At 44.6% G+C, this 21,045-nt stretch overlaps 2 protein-coding genes across 11 annotated transcripts in view; both read left to right on the forward strand.

Annotated features, from left to right (window-relative positions):
- Positions 1–9,043, forward strand: part of myt1lb (myelin transcription factor 1-like, b) — a 79,829-nt gene extending 70,786 nt beyond the window's left edge. For 6 of the 8 annotated variants that reach the window (XM_078089010.1, XM_078089009.1, XM_078089015.1 and 3 more), the window contains 9 exons: positions 372–440; positions 1,422–1,484; positions 1,629–1,712; positions 2,833–3,054; positions 3,596–3,690; positions 3,876–3,979; positions 4,080–4,223; positions 5,600–5,662; positions 6,538–7,286. In XM_078089010.1, coding sequence (XP_077945136.1) covers positions 372–440; positions 1,422–1,484; positions 1,629–1,712; positions 2,833–3,054; positions 3,596–3,690; positions 3,876–3,979; positions 4,080–4,223; positions 5,600–5,662; positions 6,538–6,678 — 985 coding nt within the window. In that variant the 3' untranslated portion in view covers positions 6,679–7,286. Of the gene's footprint in view, positions 1–371; positions 441–1,421; positions 1,485–1,628; positions 1,713–2,832; positions 3,055–3,595; positions 3,691–3,875; positions 3,980–4,079; positions 4,224–5,599; positions 5,663–6,537 lie in introns of all 8 variants that reach the window. The other 2 variants (XM_078089013.1, XM_078089016.1) reach the window with 2 other exon arrangements.
- Positions 9,044–13,692: 4,649 nt separating this feature from the next.
- pxdn (peroxidasin) overlaps positions 13,693–21,045 on the forward strand; it is a 35,546-nt gene continuing 28,193 nt past the window's right edge. Inside the window, exon 1 of one of the 3 annotated variants that reach the window (XM_078089017.1) lies at positions 13,693–14,009. Coding sequence is in view for 2 of the 3 variants with exons in the window: in XM_040199518.2 (XP_040055452.2) it covers positions 13,825–14,009 (185 nt within the window). In the remaining variant the exon portion in view is untranslated. The remainder of the gene's footprint in view (positions 14,010–21,045) is intronic. The other 2 variants (XM_040199518.2, XM_040199517.2) reach the window with 2 other exon arrangements.

Here is a 21,045-nt window from a genome sequence, read left to right on the forward strand (position 1 = left end):
CGGCTGTGAAGCCTTGTAAGCCTCCCCACAGTGCAACGCAGACCGGGCTTTTCCCCCCACAACACGCTCACGATTCCCCATAAGTTGTGTTCTTTGAAAACAAGCCGACACGTTAATTCAACATGTTTTATTCACTCCGCCCTGTTTGAAGTGGAGTGCAGAGCGCACCCAGCGTCGAAAACCAACGCAGTAGCGTATGAGTTCAAATACTCAGAGGGTTAACTGATTTCAATCAGGTTTTTGTTTCTTATTGCGTTTCCAAATAGTTGATGTTTGTAAATGTGTGCGTGCAGAGAGCCGAGAGGTCTGAGAGAGGACTTTGTGTTACAGCGCTCGGGGGTAACTAATGTTCCACTGGTTGTATTTTTCAGTCTCTCAGGTTGTCCTTTAGCCGATAAAAGCATCCGAAGTATGCTGGCCAACAACGCTCAAGAGCTCAAGTAAGGCGTGAGATGATTTATTGATACGTGGATGATGTTTGTGTCTCGCTCATTCAGCCCCTTATTACAGTGAAACAGGTAACGCACAGCAGCTGCTCAAATATGGAGTCATGGAGTTTTATTTCACTGCTTTCTAAGGAAAATACCTACGGTCTGCTCTATTCAATCTGCTTATATTGTCAACCAATCCAGTCAACAGGACCAGACTATTGATCCTTTTAAGTACTGTTATATTTGTCTGCGTGTACACACACACAGACACACACACACACTCTGCTTTAATTCCCCCCTATCTGTCCTGCTGCTGCAGATACTCACTGGCACAGCAAACATGAATCAGTGATTAATTAATGCACCACTGAAAATAGTCCCCAATGCATGCATTTCTTTGTGTTTGTTTTCTGTTTCCAGATGACAAATAACGTTCCTTATTCCTTTTTTAATGATACTATTTACGAGGCGTTTTAAAAGACGTACGTCTTCAGTAGCCGGGACAGGGAAGTCAGAATGGACTAACAAAGATTTGGTCTTCTAATGTCATTAATTGCTGAAATTAAGAAAAATATAGAATATTACTCTTCTTTAATATATGAAGTATAACTGATAAAGTATCATCTGCCCTCAGATCCCTAAACATCACCTGTTTTAAACTTCACAGCGCAGAGTTAGTTAAATGGTTAACAAATGTACGGCACATCTGCTAGCACCGATCAATACAAATACATATGAACAAAGCCTTATTGATACAAGTGACTTAAATACTAATAAAGTTTTGGCATGTGAATTTCTTTATTTTTCTTAAGATCAAATATTCCTGTTGTGGTCTAGTCTGTCCACGCCCACCACACGGGACACGGGCCCCCTACCATTGGTGCTGAAGCAAATGGCCCAAACAACTATAAATATGCGCACACAACCTTATCCTCGGGATGCTACGCCTTTGCTGTAGACCCTGAGCCCTTTCTGTGTTTTCTGCCCCAGGTGCCCGACACCAGGGTGCGATGGTTCGGGACATATCACTGGCAACTACGCCTCGCACAGAAGGTACGACATACATGGAGCGCTCGCTCCCTTTTTCTCAGCGCCTTGTCTCATGCTACATGAATGACACGTAAACTTCCTTTACTCTGCTGCTTCTCCCTCCCTCGCGCACACTGTGTGCCTCCGCTCTCTATCATTTCTCTGCAGTCTCTCAGGGTGTCCGCGCGCCAGGAAAAGCGGGATAAAGATCATCCACAGCAAGGAGAACAAGGAGGACCAGGAACCTATCAGGTTTGTCCTAGCAGCACTTGCCCGTTTCACCCGGCACAAGTTATTCAGCACTGGCTCTGACAAGAGCGTGTGAAGCCAAATGAGAAGGTGCAGGAGAGACTTCAGAGGCTGTAGCAGTTTAGAGAGATCTCTGGTGGACTCCTGCAGACACACAGGTGAGAGGGAGACGGATGCAGAGAGAGATTGATTGGCCTCCGCCTAAATCCCACAGTGGGCTTGTCGGGCCTCGGGCCAGAAGCTGCATTGATTTCTCCGGTGGTCCAGAGCACAGATAACACACTGTGGCCACTCTCCATCCAACCGCTGTCATTCTGTCGGAAACAAGTAAGGGACTTTGGGATGGCTCGATGGATTATCTAGAGTTACAGGGTCAGGATTTCTGTAAAGAAACATTGCTTTTTGAGTTTTTTAACTGTATTTTTGTATGATTTGAGTACCACGAGCTGGACAACCAATCGATCAAGATTATGAAGTAGCACCGCTGTAAAAGGAGGTAATATGTATCGTAGATTTTGGGGTGGACTGTCCCCTTAAAGCATTGGGGCTTTGGTGGATGTATTAGCTCAACAATTTCCCCAGACTTGTGATCTATGTTGACTCGAGTACCGGGCTCATATTTAACAGAAAGGCCAACGTGGCGACGCGTGATGACCCCCGTATCTGTCTCTGCAGTCAGACAGCTGAACCAAAACCTGGTAGCAGCTATTTACAGACAGACACTCTCACAACCATAGCTAGCTTCAGCTCACAATCCCTTTTGGGAGCTGTGACATTTGGAATCATTTACCGCCTTGTTGCATGTGATTAGCACTGGTGACGATGCCCTGTCAGCATTCCCAAACTGCGATAAGACCGCCAGCGGCACCACTTCAAACAAGTACCTTTGTTTATATCAGAGCGGCGGAGAAAAAGGATGTTGGCGCATGCGTTCTGTGGTGTGTCGGTACTCAGGAGGCAGACACACTGTAGCGTACAGCACACAGCGGGTACACTCACCTGGTCACAATAACTCCATGTCTCCATGAATCAACTACGAAGACGTGAGCAACTTGAAAGAACGCGTGCCAATGAATGGACTACGCCGTTAGTTTGAACATTCCACTTCGTCCCCCCCCCACAGGTGTCCCGTCCCAGGTTGCGATGGACAGGGACACGTGACGGGGAAGTACGCGTCCCACAGAAGCGCATCGGGGTGCCCCATAGCAGCCAAACGGCAGAAGGACGGCTACCTAAACGGCATCCAGTTCACATGGAAGTCCGGCAAGACGGAGGGCATGTCCTGCCCCACGCCGGGCTGTGACGGCTCGGGCCACGTCAGCGGCAGCTTCCTGACACATCGCAGGTGGGTCAGGACGCTGGGTTGCGCTGCTAATATTGGAAGAGTTGGTTTTCCTTTCATTCATCGTGTTACGAACCATAGGAACCTTTGAGCGTTGAAGTCCACGACAAAGAAAAAGGATGGACACAGTAAAACACTTGGTTTTGTACAGATTCAATAAATATAACTCGATTTAACGGTATTATTAACCGTGATATTTGGAGTTACTACGAGAAAGCTTTCATTTGGTGCTCTTTTTTGGCGGCTCCTGTGGACCGCTACTACTGTGCGCTACTGTTTCCCTTTCACCCGTAGTTTAAGTGTAAAACGAAGTTTTTTATAAATATTGGGATAATATTGTTATCATGAATCTTTTGGCAACAATAACCCTGTAGTTATAATTTGATATTGTGATAGCCCCATTGGCTAAGCTAGCGTTTCCTCTGATCGAACGAGCAGCAAAGGAAGCATGGCAAGACTTTCTTTAATGGAATGTTTCCTCCTAACCTCCCTATACGAGTGTGTAATACACTGAAACAATGCTTCTCCTTGTCGCTGCCTGCAGTCTGTCCGGCTGTCCGCGCGCCACCTCGGCCATGAGGAAAGCCAGGCTCTCCGGAGTGGAACTGCTAACAATAAAGCAGCAATGTGCCGGCAACGGTAACCGCAACTCCCACTCGGCCACACAGCCGAACCAATCAGCAAACCGTGTCCGACTAACGGCCGACACCAAGCTACAGTGTCATATTGTGCCTTTTGTAATTAGTTGAGTCCAACACATAGACTGTTAATCGAACGCATGACTGAGGGCTCGCTGATGTGTCACTGCCGCTCTTCCTCTGCAGGACTGGAGCATGAAGAGGACATCAAACAGCTGGATGCAGATATCAAAGATTTAAGTGAATCAAACTCACAAGTGGAAGCAGATATGATCAAACTCAGAACACAAGTGAGTCCCTTCTACCTCCAGCGTCCAGTGTGTTAATGTACATGTGAGCCAATACAGCGCCATACCGTAACTTCCTGTCACCCCCCTGTCCTCCCCTCAGATCACAACAATGGAGTCCAGCATGAAGTCCATAGAGGAGGAAAACAAGGTGATTGAACAGCAAAATGAATCTCTCCTGCATAAGCTGTCCCACCTCAGTCAGTCACTGACTAACAGTTTAGCTAATGTCCAGCTCCCTCATATGGTAAGGGCCAACAGGAACAGTAGGCCAGCAAGGCGCAGAACATAGCCGCGCGTAGCACCTATATAGTGTATATGTAGCACCTATGTAGAACCTATATAGCGTCTATGTAGCACCTATGTAGCATCCATGTAGCACCTACACTGTATATAGCATCTATGCAGCACCTAGGCTATATAACATATATGTAGCGCCTATGTAGCATATATGTAGCACCTATGTAGCATCCATTTAGCATACATGTAGCATCTATGTAGCGCCTATGTAGCATCCATTTAGCATTCATTTAGCATACATGTAGCATCTATTACGATCCAGTCTGATCTCCAAAACCTGTTTGTAAAAATGTATACGAAAATCTTGGACATACAAATTCGTAGTGATACATACGAACTAAATAGGGACTGCAACTGATGACGTCACCCTATTCAAAGTGAATGGGGACCTGCACCCCGTTAACACACTTTGTGAAGTCTAACGATGTAAAATAAACGTGTTATGATTGCAATTTTAACGAGAAATAAATGTTAACTTGTAAGAATAGAATACTAACCCTAACCCCCTCAAAAGATTCAACATGGCGGAGAGACGTTCACTCAAGAATCCAACATGGCGGAGAGACGTTCACTCAGTAATCCGACATGGTCCGCCATGTTGTTCACTCAAGGGGCGTGGTCAACCACCGCCAGTTCGCATTGTTACGAATTTGTATGTTCAAGATTTTTGTACACATTTTTACGAACAGGTTTTGGAGATCACGTTGTACTGTGCATGCCGAGTCTAAGTCAGCATTGATTTACCTTCCAAACAACGAGGGGGAGTTGTGAGCTGAGGTTTGATTGGCCATTTCTTTCACAGTGGTAGCATCTCCAACAACATAAATCTGTGATACACTCAACAACAAACATTGAGGTTTTACCATTATACAATGATTAAAGTGTATAGGAAATGGATTTGTTTCAAGTTTGAATAAAAATATTCATGAACTTCAGACCCTGGATAGTGAAATAATCATAAAAAGGCATTACATTTAGTTGTTTTAGAGTAGTCATACATCCTGTTTTTTATCCCTTGATATTTCCTTCTTCCATGACATCCTCTTGCATAATGGATTAGTTAACATGTATTTATTGACAAAGAATCCGTCTTCAGTTAAAAATTGTCTATGTCTATGTAGAAAGCTCATTTTAAATATCCTCCTTTTTTATTTCAGCAGTGTTTCTGATAAATCCTGACTCCATTTGTCTTCCAGCTTCTATTTTCCTGTTCTTTTAAAGTCTTCTGTGTGTGGCACTGTATCAAATACTGCCCTCTAGTGCTTAATGTAAGAATAACCACGTGGTTTCTAATATAAACTTGTCCGTGCTCTCTCTCCGTAGAAACCACTGGCACACAAAGAGCTTCCTCTGAGGAACAACAGCTGCTTACAGCTGCACCAGCAAGTAAGTTGTTATGGAAGCAAAGAAAGGAAATTCAATCATAATACGTAGCGATGTCATACATTTCACAACACATCCAAGCTGATAAGATGATTCATAGGGACAATTACTCCAGTGTTGAGGCCGAGCACTGCAGATGGCCGCCGCTGTGTCCTCCTAACCTTCAATGGATCTCTACTAAAAGAGTCTGACAACTTTATGGACATGGATGGAGTTTTGCTGTGGCAACAAGCTCCCACAGCAATGGGACGTTGGGAAACATCTTTTTTTTCATATTTTTTAAGTGGCAATCAGGCATCAACTCTCAGTCACCAAAACTGAAAATATGGTTGCAATTTTTAGTTAGCTTGAATTTTAAATCATTCTAATCATATATAGTTATAATGGAACATACAATAATTTGCTATTTACTGTCCCTATGGTTCATGTGGAAAAAATTGTGCTACTCATGGGAACCGAATGCCAAGAATTGGATTCCAACTTTTGTTAGCAATGGTTACCAGGCAACCCTTACTGTTGATGGCAGCCTGTATTCATTTGAGCCGGAGTATGTGGATGAAGCGCTCCTACGAAGGAAGAGGGCAAGAGGAGAGAGAAGGTCGACAGACAGAGGCACCTCTGCACCACAGAAGAAGAACGGCACCTGTCACAGTCCCATATTTAGCCAAGAAGAGTTCTCTCCTGGAAAAGGAACGTCGCTCTGTGTAGTTCTCCTTCATGACTGGACTTACTCCAACAAACCGTTGCCCCCCACTAGATACAAACGTATGAGAAATCAGGGTCCAGGTTGAGAAATATCCACCCGTGTCAAACTATTAAATGTCCCGTTGCCTCTGCCTTCCTCTAACAGCCTCCGCGTTGTGTCTTTGGTCCCGCAGGAGCCAATAAGCGAGCAGAACTTTGACGCCTACGTCACCACCCTCTCGGACATGTACTCAAACCAGGACCCGTACCAGAGCCCAGAAAACAAAGTCCTGTTGGACAACATCAAGCAGGCGGTTCAAGGGATTCAAGTGTAGCCGGTCAGCAGAGGCCGAGACTTTGGTTCCCCAGCAGGTGTGGCCCCTGAATCAACAGCCAGTGGTGGTTTGGTCTCACATAGTGTTATATATTCTAAATTCTGCTCCTTCAAAAAAATACTAAGGGGTGCGATACTTATAAAAGACCTCTAGATGATTTTTTTTTCCGGGCCTTGCTTTGAGGAAGAACACAAGAAGAGTCATCGGCAAAATAGTTTTTGAGGACATTCACATTTTGTACGTTTTCATATGAGCTGACATCGTGTCATGTAATGTTTCTAGCTGCTCATGTATGCACATTTTAGTGTATATTTCCGAACAGTAAGCTAATGATAATAGTTCGGGAGTTCTTTTTATTGCTCGACAGCAAAGGATTTTAGATGGAAAAAAAAACTGGACAGTGGAGTAAAAAAAAAAGGAAGCTACTAAATTTTCTCCCCACTGGATGATTTGGGACTGTATGATTCTAGATGTTTTTTTATTTTGTATTCTTCTTCTTGCGTGTGGTTTGTTGAAGAGCAAGAACCAGTTTGCAAATGGCTTTGTTTTGGGACAATGCTTCAGAAATGTTTGTGTTTTCTTTTGAAGAAGTAAAAAAACCAGAGGTTTTAGCTGTTGGTGGGGGCATTTTAAACTGGTGCTGTAAATGAATCCGCAGAGGAAACTGACCTGATGTATGTATGAATGTACGAATGAATAGTTCTATTGTAAACATCATTACACGGAAACCCGACGGTGGAAAATCCCATAATCTAGGAGAGCCAATTCATTCCTAGAGGAACGCATGGTCACATGCTCACCCGAAACTAATCTCAAATAGAATGGCGTGTGAAGACAATGACCACATTCTAGCCTTTAGCTATCAAATCTGCGCAATTTGGTGACTCGTGTTGTTTTGACTAAGTAACGTCAGCGATATAATAACTAAATCAGTCGTTTATTGTAGGTACGGAATGCAATCTGCGGTGGAAAAGAAAAAAAAAAAGGTTGGGTATATGCAATTTCTTGTTTGTAAGCATAGCGGGGTAACACAACATCTTTTTAATATATGTAAAATATTGATTTTTATACAAATCTTTTAATACAGAAAAAAGTCTTTTTAAAAGGGAGGGAACCTGGACATTGCGTTTTAGAAGGGAAATGATATGAGTTCCACTTGTTTTTCTGTACGACTTTGCACAGGGACACCTTCGTTTCCATGTTCTGATGTTCTCACAGAAGCTGAAAGCAGTACCCCGGAGCCCGAAGGAGGCTTTCAGAGGGTTTTGTAAAGAGTATTTATAGAGTATGACAGCGGGACTTACAGGGTCACTGTCCCCACTTATGTGCCAGTAGACTATTTGCACTTGTCCTTAAAGATATTACCCTTGCGTACGGCGGCGTGCAATTTTTTTTCCAGACGACCTCTTTGGCACCGGATTGGAGAAAGCAACTGCTCGGAGCCACTTGGAATCAGAGAGGAAGGAGGTTTGAACCACTGCAGTGATACTTATCAAGTGTAATAACTTTCATTTTTGCTATGTTTTAGGACGATGAAGTTACCCCCCAGCAGCACTTTATATCTAATCACTGTATAAAGGATTAAATAGTCAATCAGTTCAAGGTTTATAAAAAAAGAATTAAAAAAAGCTGAAGAGATGGTGAGACGAGACCTGGGAGGGGGGGCGCGATCCAGCGTGCGCCCCTCCCTCGGCCATGTTCAGAATAGCCTTTTTTGGGGGCTGAAGCAAAAAGGTGCTTGTCGTTCACCTGATGGAGTCTCATGTATTGTACTTTACTGTCCTCCTTTCGGGACCGTTACTACCCATCATCCATGACTGCATAGGCCTTTTCCACAGCATCGTGTCTGCAGCTTTTTCGCCAGTACAGTAACGCTTCGGTAGAGTAATAGCTGGCAGTTTTCTCAATTAAGTCTCATAATCAGTAAAAAAGGGAAAGGTGGATTTTAAAGCACAAACCGGCTGCTCATGTGATGTGGGTACGTAAATAACAAATGGGAATAGAGTTACCTGTGACTGTCTATAGGGAACACAAACAGGATTAGGAAGCTGACTTTTCATATAAATTATAGTGAATTCATAAAAGTTTTATTAATTTATCTGAGGCGATTCATTCTTACGGTTGTTTTTCAGTGGCCATCGACAAAGAAAGGATTTTGTATAAACTATTGTGCTCTCTGTGGAACTGAAGTTTGATTTATTTTTGTACTACACAGCATGGATTTGTTGACATTTTAATTTTGCTATAAATGTGTGAGATCACAAGTTGCTGTGATATTTCATTTATAAATTGTGAACTTTGTACAATTTTTTGTCATGCTGGATGTTGACACATCTTACTCTGAATAAAGTAAAAGAAAAAAGGTTTTTCCAGAGCTCCGTGAAGTGATTTAGTCCAGGTGCTCCTTACCGGTCAGTCCGTTTTATGTGTGTTGACCAGTATCACAAAGCGCCTCGGGGAGAGGGATGTCACAACTGAGCCAAAGAGGAAGTGAACAGATTTGTCCCTTAAATACTTACTGGGGCTGAAATAAGGACACTCCTCCGTGTTCATGTGCTCACACTTAGGATTAGTTATAGAAAGTGGTGGAATGTAAGTATACAAATATAAAGTATGTGATGGATTTATACCTACTGCCCCTCTGTGATAACGAGTCTCTGTGGTCATTCCCAGCTTCTTCATCTTTCTTTTGTGTGTCGTCTGAATAGTTTTTGTTCTCTTTGTAGTCTTTTTGAATCTCTTTGCCATTGTTTCAGTTGCTGGCTGACATTTTGAGTCTCTTTGTAGTTCCTCTGTGGTTGTTTTGCTCTTTTTATAGTCATTGTGAGTCTTTGTTATCTCTTTTCATCTGTTTTGTAGGTAACTTTTATCTCTTTTCAGTCCCCTCCGAGTCTCTTTATGGTAACTGTTCCTTTGTAGCCAGGATGGATGGATCACATAGCGTTTCTTTTGCTCCCTGCTCTCTGTTGTATCTTTTACAGCTATTTTGCATCAGGTTGTTTGGTCTCTTTGATAACATTGTGTAGGTGCAGGACAGGGGGGCTCCTGTCCTTGTGCTGTTAATTATATTCCATTGAAAACAGTATTTATACACATTGACATTTTGTTCCTCTTCCTCAGTGTATCCAGTGTCTCCCTCTCTCGCTCTCTCTTTTATAGCTGTAATTTGCAGAGGTGTTGCATACATACATATGTCAGTGTTGTTGGTCTGCCGCACCGCGTCGACTAGCCACAGCTCTCAAATCCACACGCATGACACATGGACAATATCAGATGGTAGATATTCCTCACTTTAAATTAACTCTCTCATAACTTTAGAAGTAGCAACAGGGGATGGAGAGCAAAAATGATCAAGGCCTCCTTGAGAATTGAACGCACTAATGCATATTGGTAGCAAAGGATATTGTTATTATGCTCGCTGTAAATAAAATACCACAGTCCATGGAATATTCTAAAACAAGGCTTGCACTGTAAAGTTTACCCGAGCTTCCAAACTGTCATGCTAACAATAGCATGTGGGGCCGCATTGTGAGGAGCAATGAGACAGCAGTATGCCAGCAAAAGGAGACACAACTACCTCCCTGACCGACACACAACACAACCACCATGAGTACTGACATGGATTGATACTGAGTGGAGTTCCAATCTGAGATAATAGACCAATCAAAGGTGTAAACTACCAGTTTACTCTGAGCTTGTAGTGTAAAACAGGCCGACTGTCACTCCTCGATAGGCCGATGTGGTATGAGAGATAAAGTCATGGAGCTTTACCTTCAACGTTTTTCCAAGATGGTTTATGTAATGTTGATATTAACATCAAATCTGAATAAACTTTTTCAAAATGATGCAACGTCATCATTCCGTGTGCCGATGCTCATTAGGAAAACATAGGTGTTATCTCTACATTAACCAGCAGATGTCAGCAAACCATTTAACATATAGGCCTCAGTCTACGTGTTGGATGACTGGCTTTATGTAAAAGCTGTTTTAATAATACTCAGATGTCCACTGATTCTATTTTATTGTTGAACATGTAGTACCATCCGGCATCTATGATCCATGCACGGTTTCTTGCTCTCGCTTCTGATTGTGACCACGTACCCGCGCGCGTTACCTGGGCCAACACGTCTACTTCATTATGCACACCTGTGATCATCAACACGTTGATTAGCCCACGGTCGGAATCCTGAATTAGCCTAACTTGGTTACGTTGTGGAGCGGCACGGTGGCGTGGTGGTTAGCACTGTCGCCTCACAGCACGAAGGTTCTGGGTTCGACTCCGCCCAGTGACCTTTCTGTGTGGAGTCTGCATGTTCTCCCCGTGTCTGTGGGGGTTCTCCCCGGGTGCTCTGGCTTCCTCCCAAAGTCCAGAGACATGCTCTGGGGATCGGGTTTATTGGGGACCCGTAGATGTGTGAATATGAGTGTGAATGGTTGTAAGTCTCTGTGTGGCCCTGCCATTGGCGACAACCAGTCCAGGGTGTAATGTGTCTTTCGCCTGAAGGTATAGACTCCAGCAGCCCCCCCACATCTGCAGGATAAGAGGTTTGGCGATGGATGGTTACATTTTTTGTTAAGAGAGAGTGGTGAGTATATTTTGAAGTTATGTGTCGTGCGAGCAACAAGAGTATTCTGTCCTGCAGTTTAACGCCACAGACCTATTTCAGGCAGTTTAACAACAACATGAAAGAAGGTGCTTAATACAAAATGCGCTTGAATTATATAGTCTAGGAGCATTTTTGATTATCAGGATAATATGGTAACATATATTACATATCAGGATGTTTGCAAGATTTGTGCAAAGTAGGTGTTCTGCCTATGAGTGTCGGGTTTAGTTCTTTGTATGGGCATGTTATTCTAAAACGGGGAACAGTTGCTTCCTGTTGAACTGCATTTGACCCAGTTAGTGCCTGCATCTCTTTGCAACATGTTTGTGTGCTGGTGTTGTGACTTGTAATGCATGTTGTTCGTGCAATCCAGCCTTTAAACTTTTCGATCTTCTCCAACCTCCTCGAAACCCCTAGTCGTCTTCCTGAGTTCCTCAGGGTTCCGTCCTGGGTCCCCTCCTCTTCTCGCTCTACACCAACTCTCTCGGTGCTGTCATTCGCTCGCCTGGCTTCTCCTACCACAGCTATGCCGATGACACCCAACTAATTCTCTCCTTCCCTCATCCGGACACCCAGGTGGCAGCACGGATCTCTGCCTGTCTGACTGACATCAATCAGTGGATGTCCGCCCACCACCTGAAAATCAACCCCGACAAGACTGAACTACTTCTCTTTCCGGGAAAAGATTCTCCGACCCAGGACCTGACCAGGTTTGGCAACTCCGTGTTAACGCCCACTTTGACTGCTAGGAACCTCGCCGTGACACTCGACAGCCGACTCTCCCTGACTCCCAACATCACTGCGACAACACGATGCTGTAGATACACGCTCTACAACACAGCGTGGAGGAGACGACTGCGAGCGAGACATTTACAAACCAACTTATCGATCCAGCGCGTGGAAACATTTTGGCTTTTGCAAACACGGAGGTGTTCTAAATAAGTCGGTCGCTGTTTGTAGAATATGTAGAAGACAAATAAAAAACCACGGAAACGCGACGAATCTTTCCGGCCATCTACTAAGGTGCCGTGGGATTAAACAACGGCGACAGTCAGGACCTCTAGCAGCGTCACCGCTGCAGCAGCAGCAGGCACCTCAGGCCTCGCCAGCACCAAACTCAACATCACAGGAACAATTGCCAAGTTTTTCTGTAAAGACATGCGACCCTACAATGTGGTTGGAAATCCGGGGTTCTGTGAATCGATCCAAACATTGTGTAATTATTGTCTAATGTTTACATTGAAAATGGTTGCACTTGATTAAAAAAAAAGGTTAATACATTTGCCACTGATTGTTGTTTGCTTGTTTATAATACCCATAATTAATTTAAACCTGATTTCCTTACAAGAAACAACAGGGATTTCAGAAAGTTTGCCTGCACTGTCCAGTAAAGTTACTGAATTGATTTCAAGTCACTGAATCGAATCGAATCGTTCTAAATTAACCCAGATTGTCCATGAATCGAATCGGCAACCATGAATCGTGATTCAAATCGAATCGTTGTTAAAATGAATCGTTACACCCCTACTGCGCAGGTACTGATTCAGGCTCTTGTCATCTCCCACCTGGACTACTACTCTCTCCTGCAGGTGTCCCTGCTACCGACATTCGACCTCTGCAGCTCATCCAGAATGCAGCAGCTCCACTGGTCTTTAACAAAAGGATAGGCTGCAGGCGGGACCTTCTCCAGGGGCCCTGAGCCAAGCTAATGCTAAGCTAACACTAAGCTAACGCAAAGCTAGTAAAGTGAACATGTGCTTTCTTAGCATGCCTTTGTTCTTTTTGCTAATTCTACTCTTCTCTCTTCTACTTTTGAACATGACTGAACATCATTGCTATTATTAATAAGGACCAGCATATGCTTTCTCAAGTAAGAGTCTACTTTATTGTTTAAATATAATTAGTTCCCTGTACTTTACCGTATTATTTTATGTTGCTTTATAAATCCAATTGATAACATAAATACATTTTACACCATTACATTTCACTTTTAGCTATTTGACAACTATCCGTAGCACTAAAATGACATAATTATTTTGTATGTGTGGAACATTGATAAAGCATCAATAAACCTGCGCGTATCGATTCAAACATGTTCTTCTGTACTTCTGACTAAAATGTTGGACTCTGCTAAAGTAGTATTTTTTACACGTTTACTTTAATTATATACGTTGTTATTTTAATTAAGGTGTACTAAGTTACACCAGTATGTTCCTAAAAAAGCGATTTTAAAGAAATTACGAGATAATATGAAGTTTCGGTAGTTTGACATGATCATCAGGTATTTAACGTGTGTGTTTCATTACAGCAGTTGAGGAGGACCAACTGCAATTTCATTGGATGACATTAAGTTCAGCGATCATGAATCAGTGTTCCAGTGCCACACACACACACACACACACACACACCTACACGTACGCACCCGCCTCCCCGCCTGTCTCCCCCCCCCTCGCCTGCCTCCCCCCCGGTCTCGCTGACCGTGGTGTGGGTGTGCGTGCTAGCGGCAGCTAGCGGTCTGCGCACGGCTCACTAGCTAGCAATGGCGCTGCGGGCTGGCCAGCTTCTCCCTCCGTGTGTGCTCGCGCTGTCTTTGTTGTTGCTCGCCAGCGGCCCGCGGCTCGCGCTCTGCTGCCCGAGTCGCTGTTTGTGCTTCCGAACCACCGTGAGATGTATGCATCTGAACCTGGACACCGTGCCGGCTGTGTCGCCGCAGACCACCATTCTGTAAGTAGCTTTTCCCCCTCAACGGAGACGCCGCACGGGGACGCAGCGAACGCTCCATTTCGCACTTGTACATATTTGTTTTTTCACTTGAGGCCCGCGTTAAAGCTTTAATGGTTGTGTTAATTAGTCCGTGTTAAAAAAGCAACATCGTAGAAGTCTTGAGCCACTGCTGAAAGTAGTGCGGAGGTTGTTTCGCTGCTTGGGAAAGTTTCCCCCCGGTGGGTTCAGCTGGTGGAGGTGGACCAGCAGAGGTTTGGGGTCACACACAGCTGGAGAAGTCGGCCTCAAGCGACGCGGAGTCCCACCACATGAAAGCGCTTCTGCCACTGAGGTGTTCACATCTCCATCATTGAGACATTTACAGCCAAACAATAAGCGAGAGTCCGATAAGAGTTGAGCCTCAGTCCAATATTCGTTCGGAGCGTTGAAATGTTTACGTCCTAATATCCATGGAGCAGTTCAAGAACCGCCGTGACAAACGGGCTCCTTCATCACTACACCACATTGTGATGGAGATGTGGAGAAGCTCCTAAAGCCGCTTCCTCCTCTGCATTGAGAAAAGCTAAAGTTGTGCTTGGATGGGTTTTGGTGCCGCTAATCTCCATGTTTGACTTCCCACCTCCCAAGATGAAAGGGAGGGAAATACTTCTCGGTTGACATACACTTGTGAATGGGGCTGTTTGTCAGGACACAGGTCTGTTTATAATGTAGCTGCCACAAGAAAACAACGGTAAATGTGCATCTCAGGCCACGATGCACAGACCTGTAAATGTCCTGATCCAGGCCGGGCACGGTGGGACAAAGAGACACTCGCCTGGCCTCGTGTCATTTGGGGTCAGCCCACAGACTTACTGCCTAGATACCCCCAGAGGACAGTCTTCTGGCTGGGTCTAAATCTGGTAGAGGGACCAGGAGAGCATCAACCACTTGTTGCTTTTGCCCCCTTGCCCCGACGTACTGCTCAGCTTCATCCCATTCGGTTCTATACAATATTTACCCCAAACTGTTACGTCTGCAGTGAGAAAGATCTGATCCTTGGCTGCAGTTTGTGGTCTGTTTGCTGTGGCTAATTGCACTAAGCCTCATAACATGCTAGTCTGAATGGATTTTAATAGAAGTTGTCTGTACAGCTTCTAACAAAGTGTCTTTTTCCTCCTGGTTGTTTGCTTGTAATCTACACTGCTGTGAACTTGTCATTTATGAATCTAAAACATATATATCAGGGACATATTCTAATGTACACTGGGATTAGATTGGTTCTCTGTATTGGCTGATACCCAAAGTCCACGTATCGTAAAATTGGGATTACAGTGTACTGTGATGAACGAGGCTCTTAAACACAGTTGCGGTAAACAAACATTTTCTTTGCATACTTGGCGGTTGGCAGTTAAGAAGTTGTTCAGTGTTGGCTGTGTGCGCGTGTGTGTGTGTGTGTGTGTGAGAGGTTTTAGGGTCACCCAGCTGGAGAAGTCGTCATTAGTGTTCAGTGAATGGCACGAGTGTGCAGGTCGTGAGTAGAATCTGGTGCTTTGGCACAGGAAGCCCGCTCGCTGGATGTTGTCGGTTGTTTGCTGTGTCCTGGCAGGAGACACATTTCCATGGCCGCCGCCTCCTTTGAGTCCTACCTGGTTGTTCTCTGTGTAAATGTCCTTTGCGCTCACGGCACACAGCGGCGGCCTGGTCTCACTGCGTTGTGTGGAATTTGCTGCAGTCAGGCTTTGAGAGGCGCTCGGTCTCTGCAGCATTATGGAATGCAAAGCAGAAATCTCCAGAGCGTCACTCATTTGCGCAGCGAGATTGGGCCGAGGATAGTTGCTGACAGGATCTCAGCGGGCCCCCTGGGGGCCCCTTGTTTTGGCCCATCCTATGCAGGACAGCTGGTGAATTCAGAAGAACTCTGGTGCACATTTCCTTCTAGATAAGTTCCTGGAAAAAGTACCGTAAATGAATCCAGAATTTAGGCTGTTTCCCACATCGACGGTTAATACATTTCAGCGTTTGCTGCGCCCCAGAAATATACCACATGTTGGAACTCATACAAAGGAGAATGAGTTAGTGTTTATTGTGCTCTGTCTACCAATGCTTTCATTGTCCTATAGGCTATCCATAAAGTGTTTCCCAAATTTGCATAGGAAAGTGCTATATAAAGGCGTAATTTATATCTCTGCTAATAATGTGTTACTGTGATATCCGGGAAATTAGACTGATCGGCCAGTTAGAGAAAGCCAATGGACTTTAGTACCTATGTGGCACCGGGGATTATGGACAGCTGAAACAAGTGTTGCATGCTGTAGTCTAGTGACGACGTACCTATTTGGGTTGGAGTATCCTGTGGAGGGCAGTGGTTCCAGCTGTGGCCTGCAGTGTACATTGTTTAAGTGACAAGCAACAAACGAATAAGCATTAAAGGCAATTTCAAAATGCCTAGCAAAGGTCTTTGGTGCATCATCATCAGCATTCCCAGCTGAAGAAATACTATCTTGGTGCAAACATAGATGGAACCAGTGGTTAAGGAAACATGATGTGCTTTGCAGAGAGCCATCGCAGCCATGTTTGGAGATCCTGGTCCGATGTTCCAGCGCGGAGCCGGCCATGTTCGTGTTTAACAATGACTCATGCACGCCCGAGAGTCTTTGGCAAGCCCACTTGGGCTCATGTCACAGAGCCAAAGGACGCCCCTGACTGGAGGGGAGAGAACGAGAGGAGCGGTCCACACATGGAACTCAGATGGTGGTGGAGTTGGGCAGCAGCCAGGTCCACTCGTCGTCATGGCTCAGACGAGAGCTTAGAGAAACCTCCTTACAGCTACGGTCAACAGTTTAGGATCATTTGGTTTTATTTTTCTTTAATACTCAAGGGTTTATACCGTCCGTGGTAAATGCATGGCACCACAGTGGCAGATACTTCTTGTTGCTCCAGCTTTCCTGCCACTCACAGTCCTTGTCTGACCGGTCAGCTACAAACATGCATCCAGGACAATAATCGGCAGCTACAAACATTTGCCAAATATAAAAACACAGCATTTTTGTGGGGATTTCTGTCCATCATTTGTGTTAGTGCTGCTGTTTGTGATTGCGATGTTGAACTAAGTTTAAACTTGGTGTTCTAGTGCTACGACTGGTCACAACTGCACTGCAGGTTTCCAACATAACTAACAGATCAAAATATATACAATCATGTCGAGGTTATCCACAAAACAGACCAGACATAAGTGATATCCTTTCAGTGCCACACTGATGTATTGGCCCAGAGCATTATCTAAAACCTCACTGGCTTTCCTCTCGGATACGATCCTGGTAATGAAGCGTTCCTATTTTGGTGTCAAACCTCTGAGTTGCCCGGCAAAAGGAGCACATGTTTTCTTTCTTTTTTTTAAGTCCATGCCACTGAGGGACATGAAAATTTAGTTCAGTTTTTGGTTTGACAGCTGTCTGTTGCTAGGGTTGCCATTACCAATTGAGGTGAGGGGCAAACATCCCTACAAAGTTCCAAGTTGGCTGCGATGCTGTTTTTGTTGTTTGCCAAGTGAAAAGAAGAAAAGACTTTGACGCAAATTGTTTTCCTGTGATATAGAGTGGACATAATCTTGGGTTGCAAAACGGCGGAACATTTTCCAAAATCTTTGATGGTAAAATAAGCTCGATCTACGCTGGATGCAGCTGGTTGGGAACATTGTGTGCCATCGAGTCCCGGCTGCCCCATGTCTCAAGTCGTCCCTGAGCAAGACACCTCACCCCTAATAGCTCCCCGGGCAAAATGTGAAAAGCCATGGGTTTAAAGTGTAATGTAACTCGCTTTGGATAAAAGCGTCTGCTAAATGACCTGTAAATGTGTATGACATGTGTGTGACATGTAAATCGTTGTGTTGGTTTTGTTTAGAATATTCCCGGATTTCTGTAACCCTTGTCTGAGAGTTGATGGTGTATTTAATTAGTTCCCTGTGGTTCCCTAAGCTCTGTAATTGTCTGGTGTGAGTCACTCTGTCCCTGAATCACCCCAGTGGACCTGCAGGTCTCACACACAGCGTGTCCCTGTCTCAGCAGACAGATTGTCTAGTCTAAATAGGCCCTTCAGATTCTCTTTTGAGAAATGTACGGCTTGAGTTTAGTTTATGCCAAAAAGCCGCAGTGCAAACAACTGAATGTAATAATAAAATGAGGCATTCGCTCTTTTCACGCTCTCATTTCATCTTTTTGTGTCTCTTTCCTTATTACCCTGGCCAGTTAAATATGAGCCTAAGTGTTCATGAGAAACTACTTTTATCAGAAGGAAATCAAAGCATCTTATTTTTCCCTCATTGTATTAATGCTGTAACTGTCACATTGTCATGTCCTTTGTGTTTTGGCATTACCCAGAGTACCGTGCAGGGTGGTTAGCCTGGCTGTTTTATAGTTTCCTCTGGCGCAGTGCCATCCAAAACACACTCAAATGAGTCTTGATAAGTGCTGGAAAAATATAATGAAGCACGCTAATTTTTTTGTGGTGACTAGATGAACAATTTCTTGAAAACCAATGATTTGTTTCCTAAACGTCCTCCATACATATATCTGCTTTTCTCCTGTTTATTAACAATAAAACATGAAAAAGCAGCTTTATAGATCATCTCGTTCGGCTGACAAAGTCTAGTAAATACTTGGTGTTTATTTGTAAAACAATTGGCGTTTGTGTTTGTTACTGTTATGAATTAGGATCCTGTTGTTGTGTTGTGAAGCATGGCGTGCTTTCTGTGTTCCGATGGATGGACGCCGTCAGGTTTTGGCTCAAGCACAACGTTTTTATTAACAGATCCACAGACAAAGCAATCACTCACACACACACACACACAGTTCAAAGGCCAATTTTCAGGTCCACAGACAGCGAGCCTGAGAGCACCCAGGGGATACAACCAGGGGCCGACCCGCGGGCTCCGCTCAATACACGGCGCGCTGCCCGCTCGAAGCGTCGCACATTTCCACCTGTCAGTGGCCTACTTGGAAAAATACCCATACACTTTATTCACACTATACACAGTTACGCTATACATTATATTTATAATACAGACAGATGAGATGCAGCGCTCTGATTGGTGTAGAGTGAGTCACAGGGTGTGCGTTATTTAAGCCATAAGGTACAAGAGGCTGTACTTTATCGTCCATTAATGTAACAGTTCGCTGCCACCGAACGTTGCGTATCGCATTTCCGTTTGCATTCAGTTTGTCTAGTCTAGAGAAGAATAGTCCCCGTACGTGCATGTAAACAGCATTGGGTCTCCTCGCAGGATCTCGCACCATCTTCATTCACATCGCTCGTGACGTCCACCTTATTTGTCCGGTTGTGAAAGCTTGCATGGCCTGAAACCGATCATTTGTGGGATTTCCGGGTCTTATTTCGGCGATCGCCACCGAGCACCGGTCGCACAAAATCTAACCGGTTGCTTTGATACGGAACGCTCGGGTAAATGTGAAGCGCAACTGTACATTATCGCGCAATAATGCACACCCCGTGACTCACTCTCAACCAATCAGAACGCTGGATTCCATCTACCCGTATTATAACCAGCGATAATTTCCCCGGTATCCCCTATGGCCAGTCCGCCCCTGGATACATCGGTGCTGATGGCGCCATCGCTGATACCGATCACCTTCCATCGGTCGACGATAACGCTGCTCACTCAGCCCGCTTCACAAAGAAACAATCACTGAGACGCACGTACACACGGCCAGAATACTGACCACCGACCAGGACAAACGCTTCACGTCACACACCCACAGCCATCACAAAGGAGACTGGAGGTTTCAATACATGTGTTCACAGTATACAGGACCGTGATGTTTGAGCCAGTTCACGTGAAGCTTTGAATGAACGCTGGGGAACATTTGATTAGAGTGACCCCAGAAGGGATCAGACGCGGTGCCTTTGTGTGTGACGGGTGCTGTTTGAACTAGCATGTAGAGCTGCTCCCCCCGTCTCCTCACCTTATCGCTTCTAGCTGGAGGCATGTAGGCAGGACGGCCCCTGCCTTGGCATGTCGGAGGAGGCCACTCTGCACACCGGGCCCATTGCTTAGGACAATGGTTCCAAAACCATTGCAGGCCCCTAGCGCCGTTACACACGGCTGTCTCTTCTTGTGAAGCCCAAGGACAAATATGCCTCATTGGTTTGTTGTGTGTCGGGTCACCTCTTACAGCTCAAACTGACTACCATCTGATTTACGCATTACACCAGTAATCTGTCCATCTCGGTTGGGTTGCTGAGAGTTTACACAGAAACAGGAATCAAAAAGAAACGAATGTATAGCATTATTAATGCTAAGCTAATGTAGACACAACATTTAAATTAAATCTTCAAATCAAGTAGCATGAAAAACGTCTTTCAAATGAACTTTATTTCAAACTCCACATACTAGAGTTATTGGGAAATAATGTCGGAAACAATCCCACGCAGACACCACTGGAATTCTGATTCTTTAAGGGTGAGACTATTCAAGTAGTCTGGTCTTCATCTGCAGCTGTGCTGAAATCACAGCTTTGAATGCAATGAAAAGACATGCAGCAATGGTCCAAAACTTAAACGTTAGGAATGAAGTTTCAAACAATTTGCTACAGCCCTAAAGCTTACGATTGCAAGACATGTTGTGTCTGACATCGCTGAAAAAACAAAAAGCCATGAGGCAGTTTTGTTGTGCCATGGTGAGGCAGTTTTGTTGTGCCATGGTGAGGCAGTTTTTCGTAATGTCTACATTCTCGTCCCACTGGAGTCTCAATCGCTCTGCGTCATCATTTGGGTACGTTACGTTTGTGTGACTCACAGTATTTGCTTTGCGCGTTCATTAGCCAGGTTGAGTTAAGCTAGAGAGGCTGTGATGGATCTGCCCTGTGCTTCCAACACATTCTTCATCGCTTTGGCTTCAATAGTGTTTTCTTCTCCGGATGCACAGAACAGTCCACTGTGGTGGTTGTGCATGTGGGAAAACGAGTGAATGCTTTTAGGTACAGTAGGAGGCTGATGGACGCTCCTTGTTCCACTTTACAGTACCCATCTTGTACAAAATACATTT

The sequence above is a fragment of the Gasterosteus aculeatus genome, chromosome 15 (assembly GCF_964276395.1).
Source record: "Gasterosteus aculeatus chromosome 15, fGasAcu3.hap1.1, whole genome shotgun sequence".
Classification (NCBI taxonomy): domain Eukaryota; kingdom Metazoa; phylum Chordata; class Actinopteri; order Perciformes; family Gasterosteidae; genus Gasterosteus; species Gasterosteus aculeatus.